At 41.6% G+C, this 13,653-nt stretch overlaps 1 protein-coding gene across 1 annotated transcript in view; it reads right to left on the bottom strand.

The window, feature by feature from the left end:
- LOC149932480 (uncharacterized) overlaps positions 1-10,380 on the bottom strand; it is a 34,666-nt gene extending 24,286 nt beyond the window's left edge. Inside the window, exon 1 of the mRNA XM_090156496.1 lies at positions 9,469-10,380. Within this exon, the coding sequence (XP_090012622.1) occupies positions 9,469-9,541 (73 nt within the window). The 5' untranslated portion in view covers positions 9,542-10,380. The remainder of the gene's footprint in view (positions 1-9,468) is intronic.
- Positions 10,381-13,653: the final 3,273 nt, after the last annotated feature.

Below are 13,653 nucleotides of genomic sequence, written 5' to 3'. Positions count from 1 at the left end.
ACTTTTACGTCGTTAAACTGAGAAGGTGTAAAAGACAAACGACTGGACAAACCCGCCACCTCCGAGAACGCGCAACCCGAACGAACGCCTTTCGCTTAAAACCCTTCGAATTATCGCCGCCGAGCAATCGGTCGTCATTTGAATATTTGCCGTTCCTTTCTTCGCGGTTAGTTACGTCGTTTATTTATCTCCGAAGCGAGACGACCAGGCCTACCTTTCACCTCTCGTTCGGCCATCGCCGCCACATTCCGAATCACGAATACGTTCCGGGGTCGCCGCCGTTGCAACTCTACTTTAAAACTTATTTACATATTTGATTTCGCGCCCGAACTCGGTGATTATTAATTCACCGTTTCTTTCGCTTCGTAAACCCTCTCCCCTCCGCTCCACGTGTGTATCTGTTAAATGGACGAACGAATCAACTTTAATAATGACGCCCTATAATAAAAACACGTCCACTAAAATTAAATTACGTTTGAAACGATTTATCGTTTGGAAACTAGATAAGGATAGAGACGCCTTTGATACTGGAAAATGTAAAGTCCAATTCGGATCGAACGGGGCTTGATCAGATATCTTCAAAGGGTGCAATGTAAATCCTTTAGCGACACGTAGGTTACCGAACGTTCCTTTATCCAAAAAGTAAAGCGTCGCGAGTAGACATTTGTGATCGGAATGAAAGCTCCTTTGAAAGACGGAACGGGGAGGGGGGGCGTGACGGGCGGGTTATAAGCGCGTCAAACGTATTCTCATATCGCAATATTCGGTGTCGCGCGAGGAATTATTTCCTCGCGGGACTTGTCAGTCGACCATTTATAAAGCGTCCGGCGGCGATCCGAAGTGTTAACATCTCGTCCGTACAGCGCTGTTTCTTATATTCCCACGTACATTCTTTCTTATTGACGCTCTTTGAGACTTTGGCTTTCTTGGCATTGTTCATTCGTATCGAGCGGAAAAGATGAGCCACCACCGAGGAACAATCATCAGAGGCCAAGGGCATCAGCCCGCCAGTGACTATAATCGGGATGACATCCCCGAGCGAAGCCACCAGCCGCTCTCGCTTCTCCTAATGGAATGCATCGCTTTCCCTGGCCAACGAAATCTGCCTCCCTCCGTACGAATATATCGGGACGCGCCTGAGAAGAATATTTATCAGGTATATCCTCTAGGTCGGCCCTAGCTGTTTCGGGGAGAATCGTTCCTCTACGCTACGAAGCCCGGCGTCAACCACCAACCCTTCTCTTACCCAACCCAGAGTTTGAGAATGCTTCCGGAAAGGCGACATTCTCTAGAATCTTTAAAGGTCCCCCGCAACCGGCAAATAAGAGAAGTGAAAGATGAAGAAGAATGGAAAGCGTTTTAACCTCGACCCCCGCGATCTATAAACGTCGTTTGGCAGTCTCAAAATTGTTAGAATTTACTCTTTATAACCCTCACTCTCGTATATTGAGAAAGGTTGATTTTCGTAACATCCGTCTCATTTCCAACGATGTCCAAAGTTTTTGGGAATACATTTTATACTTTTATCTCGCCGTTCCTTTAAATAAAATATCTCCGCTAGGGTTTTTAAAGTTTGACTTAAGCCCGCCTAAAGGCAGTATTAAAATGGTATTAAAACCAAGACCTTTTTATCATATACCGAAATATTTTTTTTTATTCCCTCAGCATAGGACCTTAGCTATACGGTTTAACTTTGTAAGGTTCTTGGGGAAATGCGAAAAGTGTAACTTTTTTTGGGCATGGCGTTAGTTCTCGGGGCGTTCTTACGAGAAGAAAATGACTTTGGGTTTGGTTCCTCAAATATTTGCTCTTCAGTCTTGCGCCCTCCTCTCTTCTCGAGGAGCGAACTCGACGATGAAGGAGAGAGCGGAAAGGAGCCGGAGATGATTTTCTGGAGCGAAAGAAACGAGTTTTAATATATTCAGTACCCAGTCAATTTACAATATACGCCAAAATCTCTTTGATCCTCTGTTTAAACTCTTTAAAAAATTAGGGTCCACAAACGCGATGGACAGGAACTTCCCTTTCATCAGATGAGAAACAATTTTCAAAGATTCGAGAGCGCGCACCCCGGGGCTCCTTCCTCGTTCAAGAAGGTTCTCTTTTCTTTCGAACTCGCGCCACCGAGAGGATGCTGACTGGGCCTTAAGCGTCCCTATCTTCATCCCTCTTGGTCTTCACGCACCCATCCATCCGAAAGCATCCCCCTCAACCCCCGTCCGATCCCGTGAAGGATGACAAAAAACCCTTTAGACTCCAGATTATTCGTTATTCAGCAGCTACCGGCGCAATTTAGTAGAAACGCCGGAAGCCCTCCCCCTCCTGGCGTTTAAAGCTCGAGAGGCGACTACTTTGCCGGCGTCTCACGACAACGGCAGAGACACGATAAGCAATTCATCAAACCGTTCTCCATTCTTTCGCATTTTGTTCAATCGAGGTAATCTCGGGTTTCCCGCTTATACCCGACGAAACCAACGGCGCATTAGCTCGTACGCTGATCAAATATACACGTCGCCATACGTATCCGATAATATAGGCGGAACGTCATAAGGCAAAAAGGGTACGAAATAATGCATCGTCATTTTCAAACGATATCTTACGGAAACGCGATACTACATCGGGAAACGATCTCTCGGTGTATTTAATATTTGCTCTGATAAACGCGCGTCATAAATAAGTGCCGAAGAATTGGTTGACTTCTCAAGTCTTACGCGCGCATCTCATACATGGATAATGTCGAAAAAGGCGCGCCTGCCGCGATATCTCGATTTACAAAATGTGTTTGCTCGTCTCGGGTTCTTCGAGCGGTTAAACCGGGAACAGCGGGCAACCCCAGCGCTCTCCTCTCGGGTGATTTGATTGGCTCATTTCATATTCAAGGAACAGCGCGAAAGAAGAACGCGAAAATACGATAGCTTCGGCATTCGCCCACCCGAGAGATAAATCGCTTTGATCATTGTAACGGAAGTCCACGCGTATCGCCTTCTTTACCTTATATCAGTAAGCAACAACTGGATCAAATTTAAAACTTTTAACGGGGGACTAGAGTCCCATTTAAATGATTCGAGAAACCAGAAAGGATCAACCAAACTTTGTATATTCCGTAATACCGCGGTTCGGAGTGCATCCAATAAAGCAGAGTTTCTATAATAAATATTTTTTGTCTAAGAAAGCTCGCAACCAATATCATTGAAAGCTTTTCCTGTAGAACGACACGTTAAATAAATAAGCTAATAAGTCACCGATGCAACTAATAAAATATACACGATCGAGAATTTTTCAACATAATTTAAAATTTATTTTCCCATTTCCCATCATAATTTTGAATTCAATTCCTTAACGAATTTATAATGTTCTGATTTTACCCTCACTTGGCGTTATTACTTAAAGATAAGACGAAAAACATATCGAACAGAATTTACTGTAATTGATCTACTTCGTGTACCAAATTAAAAACAGAATCTACTGTAATTGATCTACTTCGTGAAATAAAAAAATAATCTATTCTAATTGATCTACTTCGTGTACCAAAATAAAAAAACAGAATCTATTGTAATTGATCTACTTCGTGTACCAAAATAAAAACAGAATCTACGGAAATTGATCTACTTCGTGTACAAAAATAAAAACAGAATCTACTGAAATTGATCTACTTCGTGTACCAAAATAAAAACAGAATCTACGGAAATTGATCTACTTCGTGTACCAAAATAAAAACAGAATCTTCTGAAATTGATCTACTTCGTGTACCAAAATAAAAACAGAATCTACTGAAATTGATCTACTTCGTGTACCAAAATAAAAACAGAATCTACTGAAATTGATCTACTTCGTGTACCAAAAAAAAACCCCTCAAAACGGAAAGAGAAATTGGCTAGTTCCCCATTTCAAGCCCTCGATTTTAAATACAGAGTTAGAGATCGACATGGCTCCGATAAAATTAGTCTGATAGGTACGAAAATTAATCAGATTCTTCGGCGCTGATGATCGCGCGAGGGGCCAGCCGACTGCAGCCACGCGAGTTTCAGAGTGAATGACGAGCGAAACGCGAAGGAGACCCATTATCCGAAAAGGATCCGTCCCCCTCGCGCTCACCCTTTACACTGTTTGATGAGGATCGCCAGGCGTCAAATTGGCTGCAGGATGGAGGCCGTTTCGGCGCGCTTAATATTTCCTGCCCGCCACTATTCGGCGCACCTGTTTCGCTGAGTAATACTCAAAAATAGCGATCTGTCGTTTTACATGATTCGAAAGGGCCACAAACCCCTCCTAAATGGTCGTTTAGCCGAGAGATAAATGCATTTTATCCGCTAACGAGCTCAAAAGAAACCCCCCCCCCTCCACGCCATCAGACCGTACCCAAATCCACACAACGAAAAAACCGGTCAGGCGAACCGCTAAATCCGTTCTTTCTTAATCCCCTCCAATTTCGTTTCATATTTCTTTACATTCAGATTAAAGAAAAACCCCAAAGCGCGTTTCTCGCATTGATTAATCGACGCTCCATTTTCGCGATAATTTTACCGGCGCCCATTACACCCCAGAAGTCGGCGAAGAAAAAATGGATTGGCTAGAATAATACCGCTATCATAAATAAAATTTTATTTGCTTCGTAAATTTTGAAAAGAATATTAGTCTTTTTCCACCTTCGCGTAGGCGGGTGGAAACGACGATGATGAAGTTGAATGTATATTTTGGGGCAAAACCTTAATGACTCTCGTGGCGCGGTCCCCCTTTCATTTCGGGACAGGGTGAGCGAGGATTTTGCTCATTAAAATCGCCACTCCTTCGGCTAGGTTAAGACGAGGTCCCTCGTTTTCTTCTTTCGTTAAGAGCGGTAATTATTAGCTACGTGCTCGACGGCGGTTAAAAAAGGCCAGCCCCGAAATAAGGCACTGATAGAAGAGAGGCCTTCTCTCTAAACGATAGCGATTCTCACCCTGGCCCGGAGCCGCGGAAAGCTAATTTTCAAACTGAACCCCGAAAGGGCGGACGACACGCTATTCTGTTGAATCTCGCCGCTAAATATACCTTCGTTGTAGATAAGCTTTTCTCGATAATTATACGAAGAGTGTTTCCAACAATCTATATAATAAAGTACGACCGAACGCGGGGTCCGTTAAGTTAGCCCCCCCAGCAACCCGAAATTTTATCAGAGACCTATATTCTATTTGCACCCCCCTTGCACCACCTTGCACCACCAAAATAAAAGCTTGCACCAGAACAGGGCGGATTGCACCGGCAAAATTAAACTGGGGGGCCAACTTAATGGCCAGCCCCCCCGAATTTCCAAAGGTCATTTTTTTCCCTATATTCTATTTGCACCCACCTTGCACCACCTTGCACCACCAAAATAAAAGCTTGCACCAGAAGAGGGAACATTCCACCGGCAAAAAGGAACTGGGGGGCCAACTTAATGGCCAGCCCCCCAGAATTTCCAAAGGTCATTTTTTCCCTATATTCTATTTGCACCCACCTTGCACCACCTTGCACCACCAAAATAAAAGCTTGCGCCAGAAGAGGGAAGATTCCACCGGCAAAAAGGAACTGGGGGGCCAACTTAATGGCCAGCCCCCCAGAATTTCCAAAGGTCATTTTTTCCCTATATTCTATTTGCACCCACCTTGCACCACCTTGCACCACCAAAATAAAAGCTTGCGCCAGAAGAGGGAAGATTCCACCGGCAAAAAGGAACTGGGGGGCCAACTTAATGGCCAGCCCCCCAGAATTTCCAAAGGTCATTTTTTCCCTATATTATATTTGCACCCACCTTGCACCACCGAAAACAAAGCTTGCATAGAATCAATGTCACATAAGTGTCCGACACAAATAATGTATGAACAGTCTGATTAGAATCGATTTGTGGTGGTTGTTGTATCATAAGTAAAAAAACGTAAAAATACGACTTCATGTTTTGGGAGCGGTTCTAATATAACTGACCGAAACAAAAACAATTTATGAGCAGTCTATTTATTAATAGTATCAGAAGTAACACAATAAAAGTAAGTAGGTCATTGAAAAACTTACTGGCAATTTTATAAAGTGGGAACCGAGGGGCAGTTATCTCCTTCGCAGAGTGCAGAAGTAATCGAGGTTAAAAATTTAATCGGATTAAATTTAATACAGCCAAAGCTGCAGACATCAAATTTAATCAGATTTAATCAACCAAGAGTGCCGATTTAATCATGGGAGTGAACTGCCTCTCGGTTGGAACAAATCATATAGAAATATTTTGACCAAGTTGATTAGTAGTGCTATCAAAAGTGTCCTAAACGACAGAAGTACTGACAAAGCTAACTATCGCGCGAAATTTTCGCTTGCGATTTTGATGTGTTCATCCGGCTTATCTCTTTCAATTTCCACACTAACCTGATGGTACCCGATAAACAAACTATAAGGCGTTTCTATTATCAATATCGTTTAAACTCAATGTTCATACAACTGTGCGCCGATTCATTTTGTGTGTCGTTAAAGGGATCAGCAGCCTACGTTGCATGTTGGAGCCTATATTGAAATTATATGTGCTATAATTTTACGATACTGCGCGTGTCTGAGATTCGGGCTCCATTAAGTTGACCCGCCCTAATAAGCATAACTAAAATAACATAGCCTATCAATACGCACCCATTATGCACCATTACGCACCGTTAATTTCAAATTATGCACCAGTGCCGTTCTGACGGAATTAAATTTTTTAAATGGGCGGGCCAGCTTAACGATAGCCCGCCCAATTTAGAATTTTCAGCCTTAAAAGTAGCCTATCAATTGGCACCCATTATGCACCATTATGCACCACCATTTTTGAAATTTGTACTACACTGTTTTACGAGTCAGATCAACTTTTCAAGTTCATATTGTTAGTCTAGATCAGGGGTTTTCAACCTTGTGCTCCCGATGATTACTATTTATAACTCTTTAGTTCCTCATAAAATAGCGAACGGCTCTGTTAAGCACAGTGGCGATTTTCCCATTAGGCGCACGATTGTTAACGGCCCCCATTTGGACCGATTTTAGGGCCCCACTTTTGAAATTTCAGGTATAAGTGCCCCAAAATTACACTGCGCCTAGGTTTTTACTCACAATCCTAAGGATTTGTTTGTACTAGTTTCACTTACAATGTAGCCGATGCCGATGCCGATGCCGCCGCTTAAAGGGATAGGGAGGTAAAGGCTAACTCGTTCGAATGTACACATACCGGCATCGATCGCCCTTCATAATTTTGAAATCTGAGCCTAACATACTGAAAATTATGTCCGATAACTTTAAAAAAAACTATTTTTGGTTAGGTTAGGATCCAGCGGACTTATATCTTCGGTTCCATTAGTAAATATTAGTTTTAAGTATGGCTTTCGCGGTAATTTACGGGTCTCCAATTTTCGTAGTTTTATATTTTCGCCTAAAAGTCTTCAAACCGTTTCTCAATTGAAGTCCGATATTCATAAAAGTTATATTTTTGAATAGCTGTGATTGTCATATAACCTAAATTTGCAATTACGTCGCTTAATTTTAATTCTAAGGTATTTCAAACAGTCTTCCAACAACGTAAATCTCCGTGCTTACGGAGGTCTCAATTTAAATAATTCCCATTTAATTTAAATAATTAACTCCCTTCAAAACGGCACTGGTGTAAAATTTTAAATTAACGGTGCGTAATGGTGCATAATGGGTGCGTATTGATAGGCTGTTTTTTTAAATTCTAAATTGGGCGGGCTATCGTTAAGCTGGCCCGCCCATTTAAAAAATTTAATTCCGTCAGAACGGCACTGGTGCATAATTTGAAATTAACGGTGCGTAATGGTGCATAATGGGTGCGTATTGATAGGCTATGTTTTTTTGGAAATTCGAAATTGGGCGGGCTATCGTTAAGCTGGCCCGCCCATTTAAAAAATTAAATTCCGTCAAAACGGCACTGGTGCAAAATTTGAAATTAACGGTGCGTAATGGTGCATAATTGGTGCGTATTGATAGGCTATGTTATTTTAGTTATGCTTATTAGGGCGGGTCAACTTAATGGAGCCCGAATCTCAGACACGCGCAGTATCGTAAAATTATAGCACATATAATTTCAATATAGGCTCCAACATGCAACGTAGGCTGCTGATCCCTTTAACGACACACAAAATGAATCGGCGCACAGTTGTATGAACATTGAGTTTAAACGATATTGATAATAGAAACGCCTTATAGTTTGTTTATCGGGTACCATCAGGTTAGTGTGGAAATTGAAAGAGATAAGCCGGATGAACACATCAAAATCGCAAGCGAAAATTTCGCGCGATAGTTAGCTTTGTCAGTACTTCTGTCGTTTAGGACACTTTTGATAGCACTACTAATCAACTTGGTCAAAATATTTCTATATGATTTGTTCCAACCGAGAGGCAGTTCACTCCCATGATTAAATCGGCACTCTTGGTTGATTAAATCGATTAAATTTGATGTCTGCAGCTTTGGCTGTATTAAATTTAATCCGATTAAATTTTTAACCTTGATTACTTCTGCACTCTGCGAAGGAGATAACTGCCCCTCGGTTCCCACTTTATAAAATTGCCAGTAAGTTTTTCAATGACCTACTTACTTTTATTGTGTTACTTCTGATACTATTAATAAATAGACTGCTCATAAATTGTTTTTGTTTCGGTCAGTTATATTAGAACCGCTCCCAAAACATGAAGTCGTATTTTTACGTTTTTTTACTTATGATACAACAACCACCACAAATCGATTCTAATCAGACTGTTCATACATTATTTGTGTCGGACACTTATGTGACATTGATTCTATGCAAGCTTTGTTTTCGGTGGTGCAAGGTGGGTGCAAATATAATATAGGGAAAAAATGACCTTTGGAAATTCTGGGGGGCTGGCCATTAAGTTGGCCCCCCAGTTCCTTTTTGCCGGTGGAATCTTCCCTCTTCTGGCGCAAGCTTTTATTTTGGTGGTGCAAGGTGGTGCAAGGTGGGTGCAAATAGAATATAGGGAAAAAATGACCTTTGGAAATTCTGGGGGGCTGGCCATTAAGTTGGCCCCCCAGTTCCTTTTTGCCGGTGGAATGTTCCCTCTTCTGGTGCAAGCTTTTATTTTGGTGGTGCAAGGTGGTGCAAGGTGGGTGCAAATAGAATATAGGGAAAAAAATGACCTTTGGAAATTCGGGGGGGCTGGCCATTAAGTTGGCCCCCCAGTTTAATTTTGCCGGTGCAATCCGCCCTGTTCTGGTGCAAGCTTTTATTTTGGTGGTGCAAGGTGGTGCAAGGGGGGTGCAAATAGAATATAGGTCTCTGATAAAATTTCGGGTTGCTGGGGGGGCTAACTTAACGGACCCCCGAAGGCGATGAGTTAAGAATAAAATTAATAACGCGCGATTACCAAATTAGCTTATTTGAGACAAAGCAGGCCCAGACGCGTTTTTCTTTTTATTTATTAAGTAATAAAAACGAAAAGTAAAGTGTAGATTTTTGTAAGTGGAACTAACCTTCGACGAAAAACGCCGTCCATAAGCAGATCCAGCACCTCCACATAGTGGGATCCGAGAGGCGTTTTTTCATAGGGAACGGAGTATTTGCATCCTTGGAAACACCCAAGCTTACTTCCGTAGTATAAATTGGCTGAAGGATTTATTTAAAGAATCGTTTTCCGAATGATGGTAAAGGTGACGAACTGGTTTCGAACGACGCGACTCGGTAAACGGTAATGTCGCGACTGAAACTGGTAGAATCGGCGCGTTCCTTTCGCTTATCGGAGAACGATTTTAGAATACTCGCGTTTCCTTAATTTGAAACAAAAGCCAGGAAGAGATCTCGGCGGCGGAGAGAGTCATATTTCTCCGCTATTTTTCTACGAACATCCAGCGACGTTGAAACGCGAATGACGATCTCGGAGGCCTCTTTTTCCAAGAGGGGGCCGGAAAACTTCCCGAAACTAAGAGGGACCCTGGAGAAACTATTCTTTAGAAAACTTTTTCCTTTATTTTCGCGCGTTTTCTATCTGGCTTAGACGTTCTTTACGACGCGTATTTACGGGGAATCTCACTTTCGCTTTTCTTGGGGCTTCTTCGGTCGCCGCATGCTTTTAAGAGTCGGTTGGAGCAGCGGGGGAAGGAAGAGCGACTTGTCCGTGCGTGTTGATAACGCAACTATCTGGAAACGAATAAAAGCGCCGAGAAGTGGCAGCGTGCTGAGCGAGAGAGAGAATGAAAGGACCGATGTGAGACTGCCGTGTGCCAGGCTGCCCCAACGGGTCGCTTTGCCGCGCGGGTTATGTGAGAGATCTTTGGGACCGAGTTTCGAGATCCCTTTTTCAAGACCGGGGTCCCGGTTGAATGTGCGACGTGACTCGAGCCTCTACGGCAATATATATAGAAGAGAGAGAGAGAGAGAGCGGTTCCACTTCCTCGGAACGATCAATGGCCCCCGCCTCCACTCGAAACCTTTTTGCTACTCTAGCGGCGATGCTAGCGGATACTACCATAGTCTCCTCAGCCAAGAGACAGCGCGCTCTGGCGGCGGAATCTCTCTCTCGCTCGCTCTCAAGACCAACGCGAAATTTTAACGGTCGCCAGATGACCAAACCAGGCACTCTAATTCTAAGGGTATTCCCAATGACCAACATTCCCTGCCGCGCGAGACTTTTAAGTTGTAACTCGAACAAGTTTTAAACTCGTTATATTTAAATCTAATTTACCGAAATTTTTCAGATTTTAGAGGTAAAATCGAACTTTAAACCACTGCAATGTTAGTCGGCCGACGCGCAGTACGGATGACTATTGCGGTTGGAACACTTCTACAGGGGCTAGTAGACCAAAAATAGGTCAGATCACTCTTACGTTTTATCGAATAACGCATTTAAGTCGTAACTGTAAAATTAGATTTGATGCCGGGAATGTTAACTAGGATGTGTATAGTGGAACGGTGGCCAATTAGGTCTACCGAGCTCGTTAGCGAGACGCAAAATTATCGAGAGTCATTTATGTTTTCCCGAGGGATGAATTAGTATACGGATCATCAATACGTGAAACCTCCGGAGATTGATACAATTCCCCAATCTTAAGACCTAAATCAAGAGATACCATATAATATCTAGATGATCGGACTTGGTTTAATAAGCGTGTCAGAATATAATTTCCATGAAAGGGCTGGACTAGACAGCAACGTATGGGAGCTGTACGAGGATAACGCGGGTATACCCAATTTTACAAAATAAATACGCCTGTCTAGAAACTAATATTTAGTGCCGCGCAGTCGGGCAAGCACGTCTTTATGATAGGAAAATAGAAATAAATATATATATATACATAACAACGAAGTTGTATACTGAAAGGATTGAAAAATATCTTTCATATACTCCAAGCACGTACGAGGCTGAGCCTTCTCATATGCAAAGCTCGCAAAAAGTAAATGTTAGCCCTTTTTCTTGTTTCGATAGATGGCACAGCGAAATTAGGTTGATGAGAAACGAGATCAAACCTATTTTCTGACTATACATCAGTACATGTGTAGAAAGAAAAACATCAAATTCTATAGCTTCGGTGTGTTTTTTTCGGGGGAGACGGTTTTATCTTTCAGTGGAGAGAAATGGAGGCAACAGTGTCAAGAACTGTGTCCCGCGCAACGACAGAAAGTCGATAACGGAAATTCATTCTAGATTCCACGTGGCTGCAGCGTATTTCGCCATAAAAACCGGCTGCAAGAAGGGCGCGCGCCAAAGAACACACGAGCCACATCGTTCCTGTTCAATTGGCAATAAATTCCCGCGTAGCCCGTGTCATTTTCAACAGGTAAATGCAAATAGCTTTACATCCGTAACTTTGAGGGATTCTTTCTTTGTTTAGAAATGACAACCCGATATATTTAGCTAGTTGCGATGGCGGATATTTTGCAAAATATTAAAATGAATTCATGTTTTTATTTATTTATAGATGTAATAAAATCAAATGAAAATATTAACAAAGAAATGCTGAAGTTACTTCACAAAACAGCTTTATTAGTACAATCTTTGCATGTACACTCTGTTAAATAAATCTTCGGCCGTTGGGATTTTGGCACTTATTTGAGATTATCTGAAAAACTATGAACGATAGCAAGTTGAAACCAACTTTATTTTTAATATTTTACTAATATCTTTCATACCTATGTCTTGATTCACGTGTAGCATTTCCATATCCGCTGGAAACGCCAAATATCGTTTTTGACAACTTTTTTAATAATGATGTTACGCCCCTGAAACCTGCATTTTTGGATTCGAAAGGGTCGATTCATATTTAGAAAGTGCCGTTGTTATCCGGCTACGTCGAACGGCTGCTAAGATATGGCCTATTGAAAATTCGGGTCTCATTCGGAAAATTCTAAAATGCTCGAGGCGACCGAGAAATAATATCTTATTGTTGAGGAAAAAAACAACTTTCGTCGTTTCATCAATAAGCATATATATTGATTTAACGAGTTGTTGGAACGCTGTGGTTATATGCCGGTTTAATAATATTGATTAATTAGGCATTTTAGAATTTTCCGAATGAGACCCGAATTTTCAATAGGCCATATCTTAGCAGCCGTTCGACGTAGCCGGATAACAACGGCCCTTTCTAAATATGAATCGACCCTTTCGAATCCAAAAATGCAGGTTTCAGGGGCGTAACATCATTATTAAAAAAGTTGTCAAAAACGATATTTGGCGTTTCCAGCGGATATGGAAATGCTACACGTGAATTAAGACATAGGTATGAAAGATATTAGTGAAATATTAAAAATAAATTGGTTTCAACTTGCTATCGTTCATAGTTTTTCAGATAATCGCAAATAAGTGCCAAAATCCCAACGGCCGAAGAATTATTTAACAGAGTGTACGCTAGAAAATCCGAAATTAGTCGAGACTCCATCACGCGCTGGTAGCTTTGTACAAGTTATATAAAATCCGCATGAAAAACAAGACGGGATAGCGGAATAAAGTATGTAGGGCGAATTAGGAAATTAAACAGTTTCGAAATATTATACTAATCATCAATATTTTCATTGATACGCTAATAAGGGACGAATATGAAAGGAGATCAGATATTTCATCCGTATTCCCTTCAGAGAATTAATTAAGGAATACTATCGTATCCCCGTATAAACATAAATAGCGACATTTGAGTTATCTCCTCTTCCGTATATTTCCTTTCAAAACTCCTCCTTTCAAAAGAGCCCTATTCCGTACTTCATTTGGAAGCCAATGGCGTCTATACGTTCGTACATTCAACGACAAAAATAACGCGCTTAATAGCATTTTACCCTATCAGAAAATTGCAACGGATTTAACCAGCTTTCAGCGCGAAGGTTTGGGAAAAGCCAACTTACCTGGGTTAAGAAATTGAGAGAATTTATTAGTCTTAGGAAAAGCCCTCGGGTGAGCGGATACAAAAAAGTTTAAATAATGACATCTTATTCCTTGTTAAAATCAATACGAATTTGAATTTCAAACACGAAATAAGAAAGAAATAATCTGGGATTCAAATTTCCTTCGATTATTAAAATGCAAATCGTAAAAGAGCGCCTATCTGTTGCGCCTGATTTAGCCAAATATTTCAAACGTCTTACTAAGTTGGCGGGGACGTACATTACCGCTATAAGAACGGTAACGGAAACAGCTTCACTTACGTTACATTATATAAAATGAAAAACACGCG

Source organism: Leiobunum rupestre, chromosome 8 (genome assembly GCF_980474605.1).
Source record: "Leiobunum rupestre chromosome 8, qqLeiRupe1.1.hap1, whole genome shotgun sequence".
Classification (NCBI taxonomy): Eukaryota; Metazoa; Arthropoda; class Arachnida; order Opiliones; family Sclerosomatidae; genus Leiobunum; species Leiobunum rupestre.
Note: the sequence above shows the minus strand (reverse complement) of the source record. Positions and strands in the feature narration are given on the sequence as shown.